Source organism: Papilio machaon, chromosome W (genome assembly GCF_912999745.1).
Source record: "Papilio machaon chromosome W, ilPapMach1.1, whole genome shotgun sequence".
In the NCBI taxonomy this organism is placed as follows: Eukaryota; Metazoa; Arthropoda; class Insecta; order Lepidoptera; family Papilionidae; genus Papilio; species Papilio machaon.
Genome location: NC_060015.1, coordinates 5,191,598 through 5,205,370, shown reverse-complemented (window position 1 = coordinate 5,205,370; position 13,773 = coordinate 5,191,598). Strand labels below are relative to the sequence as shown.

The 13,773-nt window shown below is 51.3% G+C and overlaps 1 protein-coding gene across 1 annotated transcript; it reads left to right on the top strand.

Moving 5' to 3' along the window:
• The first annotated feature begins 5,651 nt into the window (after positions 1-5,651).
• LOC123722979 lies at positions 5,652-7,961 on the top strand. Its single transcript, XM_045685525.1, has one exon. It carries the CDS (start codon positions 5,652-5,654, stop codon positions 7,959-7,961), a length of 2,310 nt encoding a protein of 769 aa, XP_045541481.1.
• Positions 7,962-13,773: the final 5,812 nt, after the last annotated feature.

Genomic DNA, 13,773 nt, shown 5'->3' with positions numbered 1-13,773 from the left:
GCAAGGTAAACAGAGCAACCATAACTTTCTGGCAATGTAAAAAGATGATTGGTAAAAGATGGGGGCTCTCACCAAAAACGGTGCTATGGCTATACACGTTGGTTATAAGACCAATCATCACATACGGAGCGGTAGTCTGGTGGACAAAAACCAAACAAACTACCGCATGCAACAAACTCCAAAGGTGGCAAAGACTAGCTTGCATGGCGATAACAGGCAGTATGAGGACGACTCCCACTACTGCCTTGGAAGCCCTACTAAATTTGACACCTTTAAACATCCATATACAACAAACAGCAACCTCAACGGCGCTAAGGCTGCGCACACTCAATCTATGGAGACAATACAGGATCCCTCATACGTCTATTTTGGACACGCTCACAGCAGCGCTGCCCATCGTAGATGCCAATCATGACCTGATCCCCAAACAGTACATCTTTGACAAGAAATACAAAATACACCTCACTGAGTCTAAACACAATGACACGGGTAGGCACAACCACACCCACCTAATGATCTACACAGATGGGTCCAAGACAGACCAAGGTTCAGGTTCGGGAGTATTCTCGGAAGACCTGAACATTAAAATACACACATCCTTAGGTCAGTACTGTACCATATTCCAAGCAGAATGCATGGGTATAATTTTAGCAGCACACGCCATAGCTGCAAGGAAAGCAAAAGATGAAAACATCTGCATACTTACCGACAGCATGGCTGTGCTCCAGGCACTTAACAGCTACACAGTTAACTCAGGCCTTATACATGAGTGTCACCTAATCCTGAATGATTTAGGAGCAGTCAACAATATCAACCTTCGATGGATTAAAGGTCACAGCGGCTCCAGAGGCAACGACGCAGCGGACGAGCTGGCCCGCAAAGGTTCCGGTAGCCGAGCAATCGGCCCTGAACCCATCGTCCCCCTGCCTTTAGGATATTTAAGGTCGCAGGTAACAAGCAGAAGCTACGACCAGCACAGCGCGCTTTGGGATTGCATTAGTGAATGCAGGCAGACCAAAGAGGTTCTGCCGAAAATTAATAAGCGAATCACAAACATGCTACTTAAATTAAGTAAGCCACAGCTCAGAGTAGCTGTGGCTGCCCTGACAGGTCACGGCCACTTTAACAAACACCTTTTTAACTTAGGTATCACAGACAGTCCTTTATGCAGGGCGTGCATGGAGGAAGAAGAAACAGCATTGCACGTTATACAACACTGCCCGGCAGTGTCCGACTACAGGGACAGATACCTCGGTCCGCCGAGGTCACCGCCAGAGATCACCAGCAACATTAAGGGACTGCTGGGGTTCTTTGGCGAGCTGGGCTGGCTGGAGTAACCCACAGCCTGCCTTCACGCAAAATACGCGCTTGTCGTGGAGTTGCGGAGAACTGAGCCCCTACTACTACTACTACTACTACTACTACACTCATTGTTCATTCATCTGATTGAGCGAGAACTGAACGCATCACTATAACTTTAAATGTGGCAACAGTTGGCATCGTCTAATTAAAAATTCGACTATAGTTACTAATGCTATCATAGTTTTTCATAGTAAATCATCAATCAAAAGAAAAAATATACACACATCACTTTGGTATTCTGAACTAATTGAATGTCCAAATAAAGGGTCCATAAATAAGGTGGTGTAAGCAACACAATTCTTAAGAAATAGTTATCACTTACCTGGCAGCTTCTTCCTCATATATGGCATTCAGAGGAATACTCTCCTCTGAAGCCCTCCTCTTTAGTTCCTGGAACATTGTATTGCTGAAAAAAGAGAGGGTTATTTAATATTAGGGTTATATAACTTTAATAACCTTGAGTAATTACTTTTAAACCGGGAAAATCCATTCCCACAGAAAAGGACCAAAAATATAACATGGGCAAGGCTGTCTCAGAACAAAACATCCAAAATATTTTATTACATATACTGTCAAGCAAAAGTGCATATACAAACTTTACACATCAGCATGAAATTTACAACAAAACAAGTGACTTTTAATTGTAGTTGGCTTTTTACAATATTACTTACAGTATTCTTTATGAACAATAAAACAAGCCTGCAACTCAGCCTAAAGGTCATACACTAATAAAAACAAAGTAGGTATTTTTGTTATCTCACCGATTAAGCACCCAGGGAGTAGGGGAATGATTGTGCTGCCCAATCGTCGGTCCAGCTTTAAACGTTGAGTGTCGAAATCGCAGTTTTTGAATAACTAAGAGTAATAAATCCCATCCCGCAGTATCCAGTGCGCTGGACACCGGTCGCTGGCGAACCTCATGGTTGTCGAGGCCCCCCTCGAGCAACTGACCACATAAAAATGATCATCCCGAGAAAACCACCTCGAGTTCCCTTTGTAGGGAACGATTTCATTGAAATCGTCCACTACAAGAGGAGCTCCAGGTGGCCTGGGAGCCTCAGGGTGACAGCTTGCTGCTCAGCCATTACTAAAAAAAAATCCAAAATTTATAGTATTTAGGTGAATATAAAAAACGTTGAGTGTCGAATCGCAGTTTTTGAATAGCTTAGAGTAATAAAATCGTTAAAAAGCACGAGTGTGAATAATCCAGCCAAGTACTTTAGAAACGAAATGACAGATCGTGGTTAGATTGGCGGTTGGGTTTGAAAATAGTGTTGCCACACAAACAGTATAAAGTTTTTAAAAATTCCATCAGTGTTCTGATGGAATTTTTCCGGTTTTTTTTTTGTTAAAAAGAAATATTTGATTATCGTTAAGTGAATCTAAAAGCCTCTGCAGACAAGAGACTTATTCGCACAATAGTTTAATCGGCATATAATGTGAATAAGCATGTATTGAAGTAAGCACACTACAGCGACTTACTATCGGTCGACCAAAAAATTGAATTGTGCTTAACTTTTGATTTTAAACCATATAAACATTAAACTATCGAGACTTCTTCATGTGCATAGCTGCAATTGGCGCATATACACTGCCGATTGTTTAGTTTACTCGTCGATTAATTCCTTTGCTGGATTTCCCCTGACGGTATTCACATAAGATGTGTACTAAAATTCTAATGCTAAATACGGCGAAAAATTTGAGTTGCTGTTGCCGCGATAAAGCATCGTCTTCATTCAAAGACGGACTGCTTGGGCACACTATAATCTTCGATAATGCAAGCGATAACTTTTTTTTAAACTTTTACATGTTCCTTTTAACAATAATCAAAATAAACAACCAAGTCGTCATAGTAATTTTATTTAATTTTTTCAATATGATTTTCTTCCTTTCTTTTGTCATTGTCATTCATTGTCTCACGTCTCTCGCCAGTAACATCAACGTCCTCCCTCGACGTGGAGACCGATAAGGTCGTACAATTTTCTCAAACTCTCAGATGTCTTTCAACTGGAGTTCAGTGGTTATTTCTCTACATTAAGCTCACCATATATTAGAAACTGTCGTCTAAAGAAGTGTCGAATCCTTGTGTGTTTGGTTCGTCTGTGGAATCGTGACGTAGGTCATTGGGAGGATGTTTTACCAGCAGTTCCATCAGATCATTATTATGCACCATTATTAATGCTATTCCGCATGAAAGATTCTTTAAACATCCTCGTAGAACAGTAGACGGAGCACTCTTCTCGGGAAAATTCAGAACCTGCAGGAGGTAATAAAGTTGTGTGAAACGATGAAGCTACTTCTCTTCGGCGATCCTAGAGGTGGTGATGTAGTGTTATTTCAACCTTTGCATTTTTCATAATTTTTATATTTAGAAATTGTTACGTTGACATTGTCACTGTAATTTTTAATGAATAAAAATCAATATATTTGGTGTGCCGTTTATTTATTACATCGATATGCCTGTTAAAAGATTGGTATTCTTGCTTTAGAAATTTAGTGCAGTCTTAAATTGAGGTGGAGTGTTGTGAATGGGATCTTCTTGAGGATCGAAAGAGGTAGTTGCACTATTAGGTTGATTCTCTAAGGAAGATATATTAGGTCCTTACATATGAAATTGGCGTTTTGTATGGGAGGAACAAAAAGTCGAATATTTTTTAATATAGTATATTTAATTAATCAAAGTATGAACCATTATTTTCTATGCACTTTTGCCATCTCATAGGTAGTTCATTGATCCCTTTCTTTACTAAAAAAACCAGTCGGACGGGAATCAATAAAATCTTTGAAGGCGATTTGGACTGTCCCATCGGAGTTGAATTTTTTCCCTTGCAAGAAGTTATCCAAATTTCGAAAAAAATGGTAATCTGTTGGAGCAAGGTCCGGGGAGTACGGAGGATGTCTTAGACTTTCCAATTGAAGCTCTTCTAATTTAGTAGCCGTCTGTTGCGCAGTGTGTGGTCTAGCGTTGTCGTGAAGCAGCAGTGGCGTGGAGCGATTGACCAGCCTAGGTTGTTTAGCCGCTAGCTTTTCCATCATGGTTTGCAATTGCTGACAATAGACATCAGCCGTAATAGTCTGGCCAGATTTGAGAAAACTGTAATGAACAATACCGGCACTAGTCCACCAAACGCTTACAAGTAACTTTTTTGGGGTTAATTTTCGCTTGGGGCAGGATTTGGCTGGCCCACGGACCTGCTCGGTTGTCCGAGTGGGCGGAGAGGTGAACTCCGACGTGGCGCGTCCCCGGGTGGTGGATAGGGGAACGCCCCGGCATATTGCTGGGGTAGGGCTTTTTCGCCCCGCGAACCAAACACTAGACGGGTGGAGCGCAGTGATGCGCTATCCCGATGGCGGGTCCGCCGGTCTTTGACCGGTGGGCGAGGGCTTCGGCCACCGTCGGATAACCCGTAATCTGCACTGAGCGGACCGGGGGCCCTGCGCACTGAGCGCGGGGCTGCGAGGAAGAAAACCTCTCTAAAAATTACCCGGTGGCAACACCACACTTGGCCGTCCACTGGTCATTTTGATCGGTGGACGCCAAGCAAACCGTAATCCGCACTGAGCGGACCGGGGGCCCTACGCACTGAGCGTGGGGCCGCGAGGAAGAAAACCTCTCTAAAAAATTACCCGGTGGCACCACCACACTTGGCCGTCCACTGGTCTTTACGATCGGTGGACGCCAAGCAAACCGTAATCCGCACTGAGCGGACCGGGGGCCCTGCGCACTGAGCGTGGGGCCGCGAGGAAGAAAACCTCTCTAAAAAATTACCCGGTGGCGACACCACACTTGGCCGTCCACTGGTCTTTATGATCGGTGGACGCCAAGCAAACCGTAATCCGCACTGAGCGGACCGGGGGCCCTGCGCACTGAGCGTGGGGTCGCGAGGAAGAAAACCTCTCTAAAAAATTACCCGGAGGAGGAGTACACGCCCATTGGGCGGTGCTGGGCGCGGCGTGCACCGAGGTGCCGTCGTGCGGAGTGGTGGGGTGTTCTTCCGCGGGGCTATGCCGGATAGGGCCTCCCATACCGGACAGGCCCGCGGGAAACACCAGTGGACCCTTAGGGGTCGTAGGATGGAGGGCCTTCAAGGCCCTCGGCGCGGCAGGGTCGGATCGGGTCTTTTGTAAGGTCAGATTAGGTCAGGTCGTGCAAACGTCGATGTGCGGCAACACGGTAAACTGCAGAGGACCTCGGTCGGTGGATGGCGGCCTTTTAGGTCGTGCGTCAATGCTAGGGGACCTCACCCTGCTACCTAAAGGCGGTTTCCGGTGTCCGACAACACCGGAAGATGGCAAGCCAACAAAACGAAATACCCCAGGAGGGTACCTCCGGCACTGCCGGAGGAGAATCCCTCCCCGTGGCCACGGCCGCGGGCTGCCCCGCGTATTCTGGGGGGGGCAAGGACTGCTTTTCCTATACGACGACTCAGGCTAGAATAATGGAAACGATTGCACGCGATCTGGATTCGGAGGTGACGAGGCGCCCGTCGCTGGACGGCGTCAAAATGAAAGAGGCGAGAGTGCGGCTGGAACGCTTGCCGATCGCGGCACCCAGCGATGCATCGGATGGAAAGACGAGAAGTGACAGGATGGAGTGCGATGGTGGAGCAGCGTCCGATTCGGACTGCAGCATCACCGTCGCTGCCGAAAGAGGGCCGATTTCGGATGCCATGGCAGCGATGCTCGGCGCCAAACGGCCCCGCCTCAGTGAGGGGTCCACGGACGATGAACGGACGGCGTCCCCAGTGACGGCAAGGTGGCGCCAACAAGAGAAGAGGGCAGCGGCCAAGGCTCGCGCCAAACAAAAGGAGGAAGACCTGGAGAAAGAAGCTGAGCTCGCTCGCTTCCGGCGCGAGACGCGGTCTGCGTTGTTTCCCCGACCTGACGATAGGACGGGAGAGAGGTGTGCCGCTCAGCTCCAAGAGCAGGTGCAGGAGGACTTGGCCATTATTGAGAGGGTCGCGTCCAAGTCCTCCAATTTGAAGGGCAACTTTGTGCGAGCCCTGAAGGACGCTGCGGTATCAATTAAGGAAGCCGTGGAAGTCCTCGGGGCCCGCACACTATCGGAGGAGACGTGCCAGCTCCAGGCGGACAACGCCCGCCTGCGGGCCGAGATGGATGCACTCCATAAGGAGCTAGCAGCCATAAAGGAGGATCTGCGGAAACGGGGTTCCGCAGTCTCCTCCCACCCGGATGCGACAGTGAAGGCCGTCCCCGCATCACGGTCCCCACAAACACCGAACGAGGCGTCCTCCGTGGAGGAGATCTGTCGCGCAGTAATGGTCCAGGTCGGAGGCATGATGAACGCCCGCCTGGCCTCGCTTGAGGACAGACTCCTCCCGGAGAGGAACCTGCGGCCGCCTCTCGCGGCCGATAAGAAGAGAGACGGGAGCACGTACGCTGCCAAGCTTGCGGGGCAGCCGACGGTGCCCGCCAAAGGAAGAGACCAGGGAGCGGCCAGGCAGGCGGCGCAGAAAGTGCCAGCCCAGCCAGGCACCAGCGGCACCCAACGAAAGGCTCCCGCTGCGCCATCGCAGCGCCCGCCGGGCCCCGCCCAGAGCCGGCCCGAGACACAGGGCACGAGCGCCCCCTCACCCGCTACTGCGGAAAAGGGGAAGAGTAAGAGAAGGAGAAAGAGGAGAAAGAATAAGAAAAAGAACTCACCACCCGGGCAGCAGCAGTCGCAGCCCGTGGTTGGTGAGTGGATAAAGGTGGGGCCCAAAAGGCGACAAAAGGAGAAGGCTGGTGCCGCCAAACTCCACGCGCCCCGGTCGTCTGCGGTGGTCATTACGCTGCAGCCGGGTGCATCAGAGAGAGGTGCCACTTATGCAAGCGTCCTCGCCTCGGCAAAGGAGAGGATTAACCCGGCCGAGTTTGGAGCCCAGGGCGTTCGCCTTCGGAAGGCTGCCAACGGGGGTCGTATTTTTGAGTTCCCAGGCGCCTCCAGTGGCGAGAAGGCGGACTCCCTGGCCCAAAGGCTGCGGGAGGTCCTAGATGGTGAAGTCGTCCGCGTCTCCCGGCCTACTAAGTCGGTGGCGCTGCGGGTGTCAGGCTTAGACGACTCTACCACCGATGCCGAGGTGGTCGCCGCGATTGCTGCAGTGGGAGGGTGCCCCGCCGAGCAGCTGCGGGCCGGCGTGATGTCCACCGGCCGCGACGGACTGGGATCAGTGGTTGTCCAGTGTCCCGTCGCGGCTGCGAAAAAGATCGTGACCGCTGGTCGTCTTCTGGTGGGCTGGGTGTCCGCCCAGGCTAGAGTGCTGGATGCCCGGCCAATGAGATGTTTCAGGTGCCTGGCTCCCGGGCACCTATCCGGCCAGTGCCAGGGGGTGGACCGCTCCGGACTCTGTTTCCGGTGCGGTCAACCAGGGCACAAGGCCCGCGGATGCACCGCTGCGCCTCACTGCGTGGTCTGCGCTGCGGCCGGCGTGCCGGCGGAGCACCGAGTCGGCAACAAAGCCTGCGTCTCCCCACCCAAGGGGAAGAGAAGTAAGAAGGGAGGTGGGGACGGTCAGAACTCGACGGTCGGACAGCCCACTGCCTCACCCCTACAGGCGGCGCCGCCGCAGGCCGAGGAGGTTGCTATGGTCGTTGAATAATGGCCCTCAACCTCCTCCAAGCCAACATCAATCACTCCGCCAGAGCACAGGACCTTCTGTTCCAGAGCATGGCGGAGTGGAACATCCACGTGGCGGTGGTGGCCGAGCCATACCGGGTCCCAGCTGGGGACGATTGGGTGGGAGACGCAGACGGGCTGGTGGCCATAACATCCCGGTCCATCGCAGGCTCTCCGGCCTTCGCGGACGTGGTCCGAGGCCGGGGATACGTTTCGGCCCTCGTCGGCGACATCATGGTGGTCGGAGTGTACTTCTCGCCGAATCGGAGTCTCGCCGACTTCGAGTCTTTTCTTTCTGAGGTCGGCGTCCTGGTAGGCGGAAGTCGCTCCGCCCGGGTGCTCGTCGCGGGGGACCTCAACGCCAAATCCTCGGCTTGGGGGTGCCCGGCGACAGATCCGCGAGGCCGGGAGTTAGAAGATTGGGCGGTGGAGACCGGACTCGTGGTCCTTAACCAGGGGTCGGTCAACACGTGCGTGCGGCGTCAGGGCGGCTCCATTGTTGACGTCACCTTCGCCGATGCCGTCCTGGCACGCCGTGTTCGTGGCTGGCGGGTGGCCGAGGACGTGGAGACGCTATCGGACCACCGGTACGTGAGGTTCGACATCTCCGCGTCCCCGTCCAACCCGAGCCCAGTCCCAGGCCGGCCCCCGAGCGGGGAGGGCCCACGCTGGTCGCTGTCGCAGATGGACCGGGATTTCCTGGTCGAGGTCGCTCTCGTGGAGGCGTGGTTCTCTGCGCCCCGAGAGTCTGTGGTCGAGGTCGGTCAGGAGGCGGCGCGGTTGGGTGCGGCTATGTCGCGTATCTGCGACGGGGCCATGCCTAGGGTCCGTTCCGTCCCCTCCAAGAAGCCGGTGTACTGGTGGACCGCCGAGCTCACGCTGCTGCGCGGTTCTTGCGTGGCGGCGAGACGCCGGTACACCCGCTACCGTCGGCGGAGGCGTCGGGACCCGACGGAAGAAGAGCGGCTCTACTCCCTCTACAGAAGTGAGATCCAAGCCCTGCGGGTGGCGATCGGCGCTGCGAAGGACAAGGCGAATGACGAGATGCTGAAGACTCTGGATATCGATCCATTCGGGAGGCCCTACAAGGCCGTGCGGCGAAAGCTACGGTCTAGGGGTCCCCCCATCACCCAGAGTCTTCAGCCTCATGAAGTCAACACGGTGGTCGCTGGCCTGTTCCCGCCGGCAGCCGCCGGTTTCGTGGCGCCGGAAATGGCTGACCCCACTGTAGAGGGAGGAGCGGATTCAGGTGCACCGCCGGTAACGGAGGAAGAGCTGAGGGCGGCGGTGTTGCGCATGCGCGCTAAAAACACTGCCCCCGGCCCCGACGGTGTGCCCGGTCGCGCCTGGGTTCTAGCGCTGGAGCCGCTCGAACCGTGGATTCGGGCACTTTTCCAGGCCTGCTTGGAGCGGGGCCAGTTCCCGAGTGAGTGGAAGAAGGGGAAACTGGTCCTGCTCAAAAAGGATGGACGTCCGGCCCACGAGCCGTCGGCGTACCGGCCGATCGTTCTGCTGGACGAGATCAGCAAGCTCTTTGAGCGTGTCGTTGCCGCTCGTCTCGTCCAGCATCTGGAGAGGGTGGGGCCGAATCTCAGCGCCAACCAATTCGGCTTCCGCACTGGCAGGTCCACCCTTGACGCCATTGCGCGGGTGAGGACCCTTGCGGAGGATGCCGAATCCCGGGGTGAGGTGTTGTTGGCGGTGTCTTTAGACATTTCCAACGCCTTCAACACCCTGCCCTGGGAAACCATCAGGGAGGCGCTGGGATACCACGGTTTTCCGTCGTATCTCAGGAGGATCGTCGCGGCCTACCTCTCCGAGCGATCGGTCGCGTACCCAACCAGCGTCGGCTGGTCTCAGAAGGCTACGTCGTGCGGTGTTCCGCAGGGGTCGGTTCTCGGGCCGCTCCTGTGGAACATCGGGTACGACTGGGTGCTGCGCCTGCCCCTCCCGAGCGGCGTCGAAGTCGTCTGTTATGCCGACGACACCTTGGTGACGGCGCGGGGCAGCACCCACAGGGAGGCCCGATGCAGGGCCACGGCTGGCTTGGCCATAACGGTGGCTAGGATCCGTCGCCTGGGTTTGGAGGTTGCATTACACAAGTCGGAGGCCATGTATTTTCACGGGCCTCGACGAGCACCTCCGACCCAGTCCGCGGTCATGGTGGGCGGAATTTCCATCGGCGTCGGGGGCACTATGAAATACCTCGGACTCGTCCTCGATAGCCGATGGAAATTCGAAGAGCACTTCCGGCGTCTCGTCCCGAAGCTCATGGGGGCAGCTGGGGCCCTTAGCCGGCTCCTGCCAAACTTGGGCGGCCCGGGCTCGCGGTGTCGTCGCCTGTACACAGGCGTGGTGCGGTCGATGGCGCTTTACGGCGCACCCATCTGGGCGGATACTCTGACCGCCCGGACTCGAGCCCTGCTGCGAAAGCCGCAGAGGGTCATGGCGGTCAGAGTAACTCGTGGCTATCGCACCGTGTCGTGCGACGCGGCCTGTGTGCTGGCGGGGACGCCGCCATGGGACTTAGACGCGGAGGTGCTCTCCGGCGCCTACTGGCGGAGAGTGGATGCCCGATCCCGGGGGAGAACCCTCCCCCGGATCAGGAGAGTGCGTGGCGGCGGGCGGCAGAGGCGCAGCTCGTCACCGAATGGCGGGAGCGGCTGCTTACGGCGTCCGCCGGCCAACGCACCATTGAGGCGATCCGGCCCGTCCTCGAGCTCTGGACGGGTCGGAAGCACGGGGCTCTCTCGTTCCGTCTGGTGCAGGTACTCTCGGGACATGGTTGTTTCGGGGCGTATCTGTGCCGGATTGCGCGACGAGAGCCCAGTGCGAGATGCCATGAGTGCGGCCACGCTGAGGACTCGGCCCAGCACACCCTGGAGTCGTGTGTGCACTGGTCGGCCCAGCGCGCCGCACTCGTGGCAGAAATCGGGACGGACCTCTCGCTGCCCGCTGTCGTCAACGCGATGGTGGGTAGCGAGAGCTCTTGGAACGCTGTCGCCTCCTTCTGCGAAGAGGTGATGGCGCTGAAGGAGGCAGCGGAACGTCGGCGGGAGGAGGACGCAGCCGCGGACCCTCTTCGCCGTCGTCGCGACGGGCGCAGGCAGCAGGCGCACACCCGCCGTCTGCCTCCGTAATGGCAGAGCTCCGGGCGATGGACGGCCTATTGGCCCATCGCCCGCCAAACCTTCGGGTGCTAGGCGCGCCTGGTATCGGGTGCGTCTTAAGACGTGTGCTGTGGGGACTCCCTACATCTTTGTCCCCACAATAGGAGAGTCCGAGTGGACAACGCCGGCTGGGTCGCGGAAGATTGCGCAAGTGTTCCCGTGACCCAGCCACAAGGCGGAATGGAGGGCCCGAGGGGTTTTAGTGGGTATGGCCGAACGACTTTAGGCGAGTCCCACACTCCCTGCGCCACTGCACATACAGGCCCGGCGCAGGGGTGCGTAACTGCATTTCCCCTCGTACAAAAAAAAAAAAAAAAAAAAGGATTTGGCTGGCTGGCCAGGATCCAACCATTGCGCTGAGTGCTTCCGATTATCGTAAAGAACCCATTTTTCATCACTGGTAATGATTCGGTTTAAAATACCTTCATTATTGTGCCGGTTTAGTAATGTAACGCAACAGTCGACGCGCGTTTGCCGGTTTGCTTCAGTCAATTCGTAAGGTACCCACCTTTCAAGCTTTTTAATCTTCCCAATTTGCTTCAAGTGAATTAAAACAGTTTTATCACTAACATCGCAGCCTGCAGCTAACTCGGACGTGGTTTGCGATGGATCCGCTTCCACAATAGCCTTCAACTCTTCATTATCAACTTGAGTCTCAGGCCGTCCATGGGGCTTGTTCTGCAGATCGAAATTTCCAGAACGAAAACGTTGGAACCAAAAACGAACTGTGTTTTCTTTTGCAACACGACCGCCATACACATCATTCACCCTTCGAGTCGTTTCCGCAGCACTAGTGCCACGGCGGAACTCGTACTCGTAAATAATGCGATATTTTAAGTTTTCCATTTTGTAAAATGAGTGACGCAAACAGAAAAAAACAGAAGAAAAAAAACAAATGAATGACGGTCATCGAACCACAAATACATGAGTCTATAGCTGTACAAATTTGAATTTGGAATTCCTTACCAAAGAGGAGAAATTCGTGATTAAAGTGGCCAGTACGAAAAACGCCAATTTCATATGTAAGGACCTTATATTTAAAACAGTAGAGAAAATATGTGCACGAGATGGAATTTTAATTTTATTATTTGACGTTGTTGTTCAATCAATTTATTAGTTTAATAATAAACATTATTTAAGTAATTTACAGTGTGTAATTCCTAACCAAATTCTATCAAACTGCGTTAAATGAAATTTAATATTTTTTAAGTATTTGTTATAATTTGTGTTACATTTTTTGTTATAGTGGCAACTAAATTATGACAGCGCTACCCTGTGATCTGTGAACCTGTGAACGTCAAAAATATTCAAGATCCTCTTTGTCCTCTACCTCCGTGAAGTTGGCCCCCTCACTTTAATTTTTTTAACTTTTTTTACGCAAATCGTTTGAGAATCGTTTGAGAGGATTTGAGAGAAAAGAAATATCGTTTGAGAGTTCCTACTTTCTCCGTAAAAACAATTTCAAATTCTAGTGTGAAGTTGGCCCCCTCACTTTACTTTTTTATTTTTTTCAATGCGAATCGTTAGAGAGTCGTTTGAGAGACATTAAGAGAAAAGAAATATCGTTTGAGAGTTTTTACTTTTTCTGTAATAAATATTTTAATTCTGGGCATCGAAAGTTACAAATCGATTTTCCTTTTTTTCCGAATTAAATATGCCAATCATGCACTTGGATGTTTCAAATTTATTGTGTAGGTAGAGAATGGCAAGAGAGTGATTGAGAGAAAAGAGAAATCGTTTGAGAGTTAATACTTTTTCTGAAATATATATTTCAATGTCGGAATCGAAAGTAACAAATCGATTTTCCTTTTTTCCGAATTAAATATAGCAATCATGCACTTAGACGATTCAAATTTATGGTGTAGGTAGGGAATGGTAATAGAGTGATTGAGAGAAAAGAGAAATCGTTTGAGAGTTAATACTTTTTCTGAAATATATATTTCAATGTCGGAATCGAAAGTTACAAATCGATTTATTTTTATTTCGAATTAAATATGGCAATTATGCACTAAGACGTTTCAAATTTATTGTGTAGGTAGAGAATGCTTAGAGAGTGATTGAGAGAAAAGAGAAATAGTTTGAGAGTTAATACTTTTTCTGAAATATATATTTCAATGTCGGAATCGAAAGTTACCAATCGATTTTCCTTTTTTTCCGAAATAATTATGGCAATCATGCACTTAGACGTTTCAAATTTATTGTGTAGGTAGAGAATGATTAGAGAGTGATTGAGAGAAAAGAGAAATCGTTTGAGAGTTAATACTTTTCCTGAAATAAATATTTCAATTTCTGAATCGAAAGTAACAAATCGATTTTCCTTTTTTCCGAATTAAATATGGCAATCATGCACTTAGACGATTCAAATTTATGGTGTAGGTAGAGAATGGTAATAGAGTGATTGAGAGAAAAGATAAATCGTTTGAGAGTTAATACTTTTTCTGAAATATATATTTCAATGTCGGAATCGAAAGTAACAAATCGATTTTCCTTTTTTCCGAATTAAATATAGCAATCATGCACTTAGACGATTCAAATTTATGGTGTAAGTAGGGAATGGTAATAGAGTGATTGAGAGAAAAGAGAAATCGTTTGAGAGTTAATACTTTTTCTGAAATATATATTTCA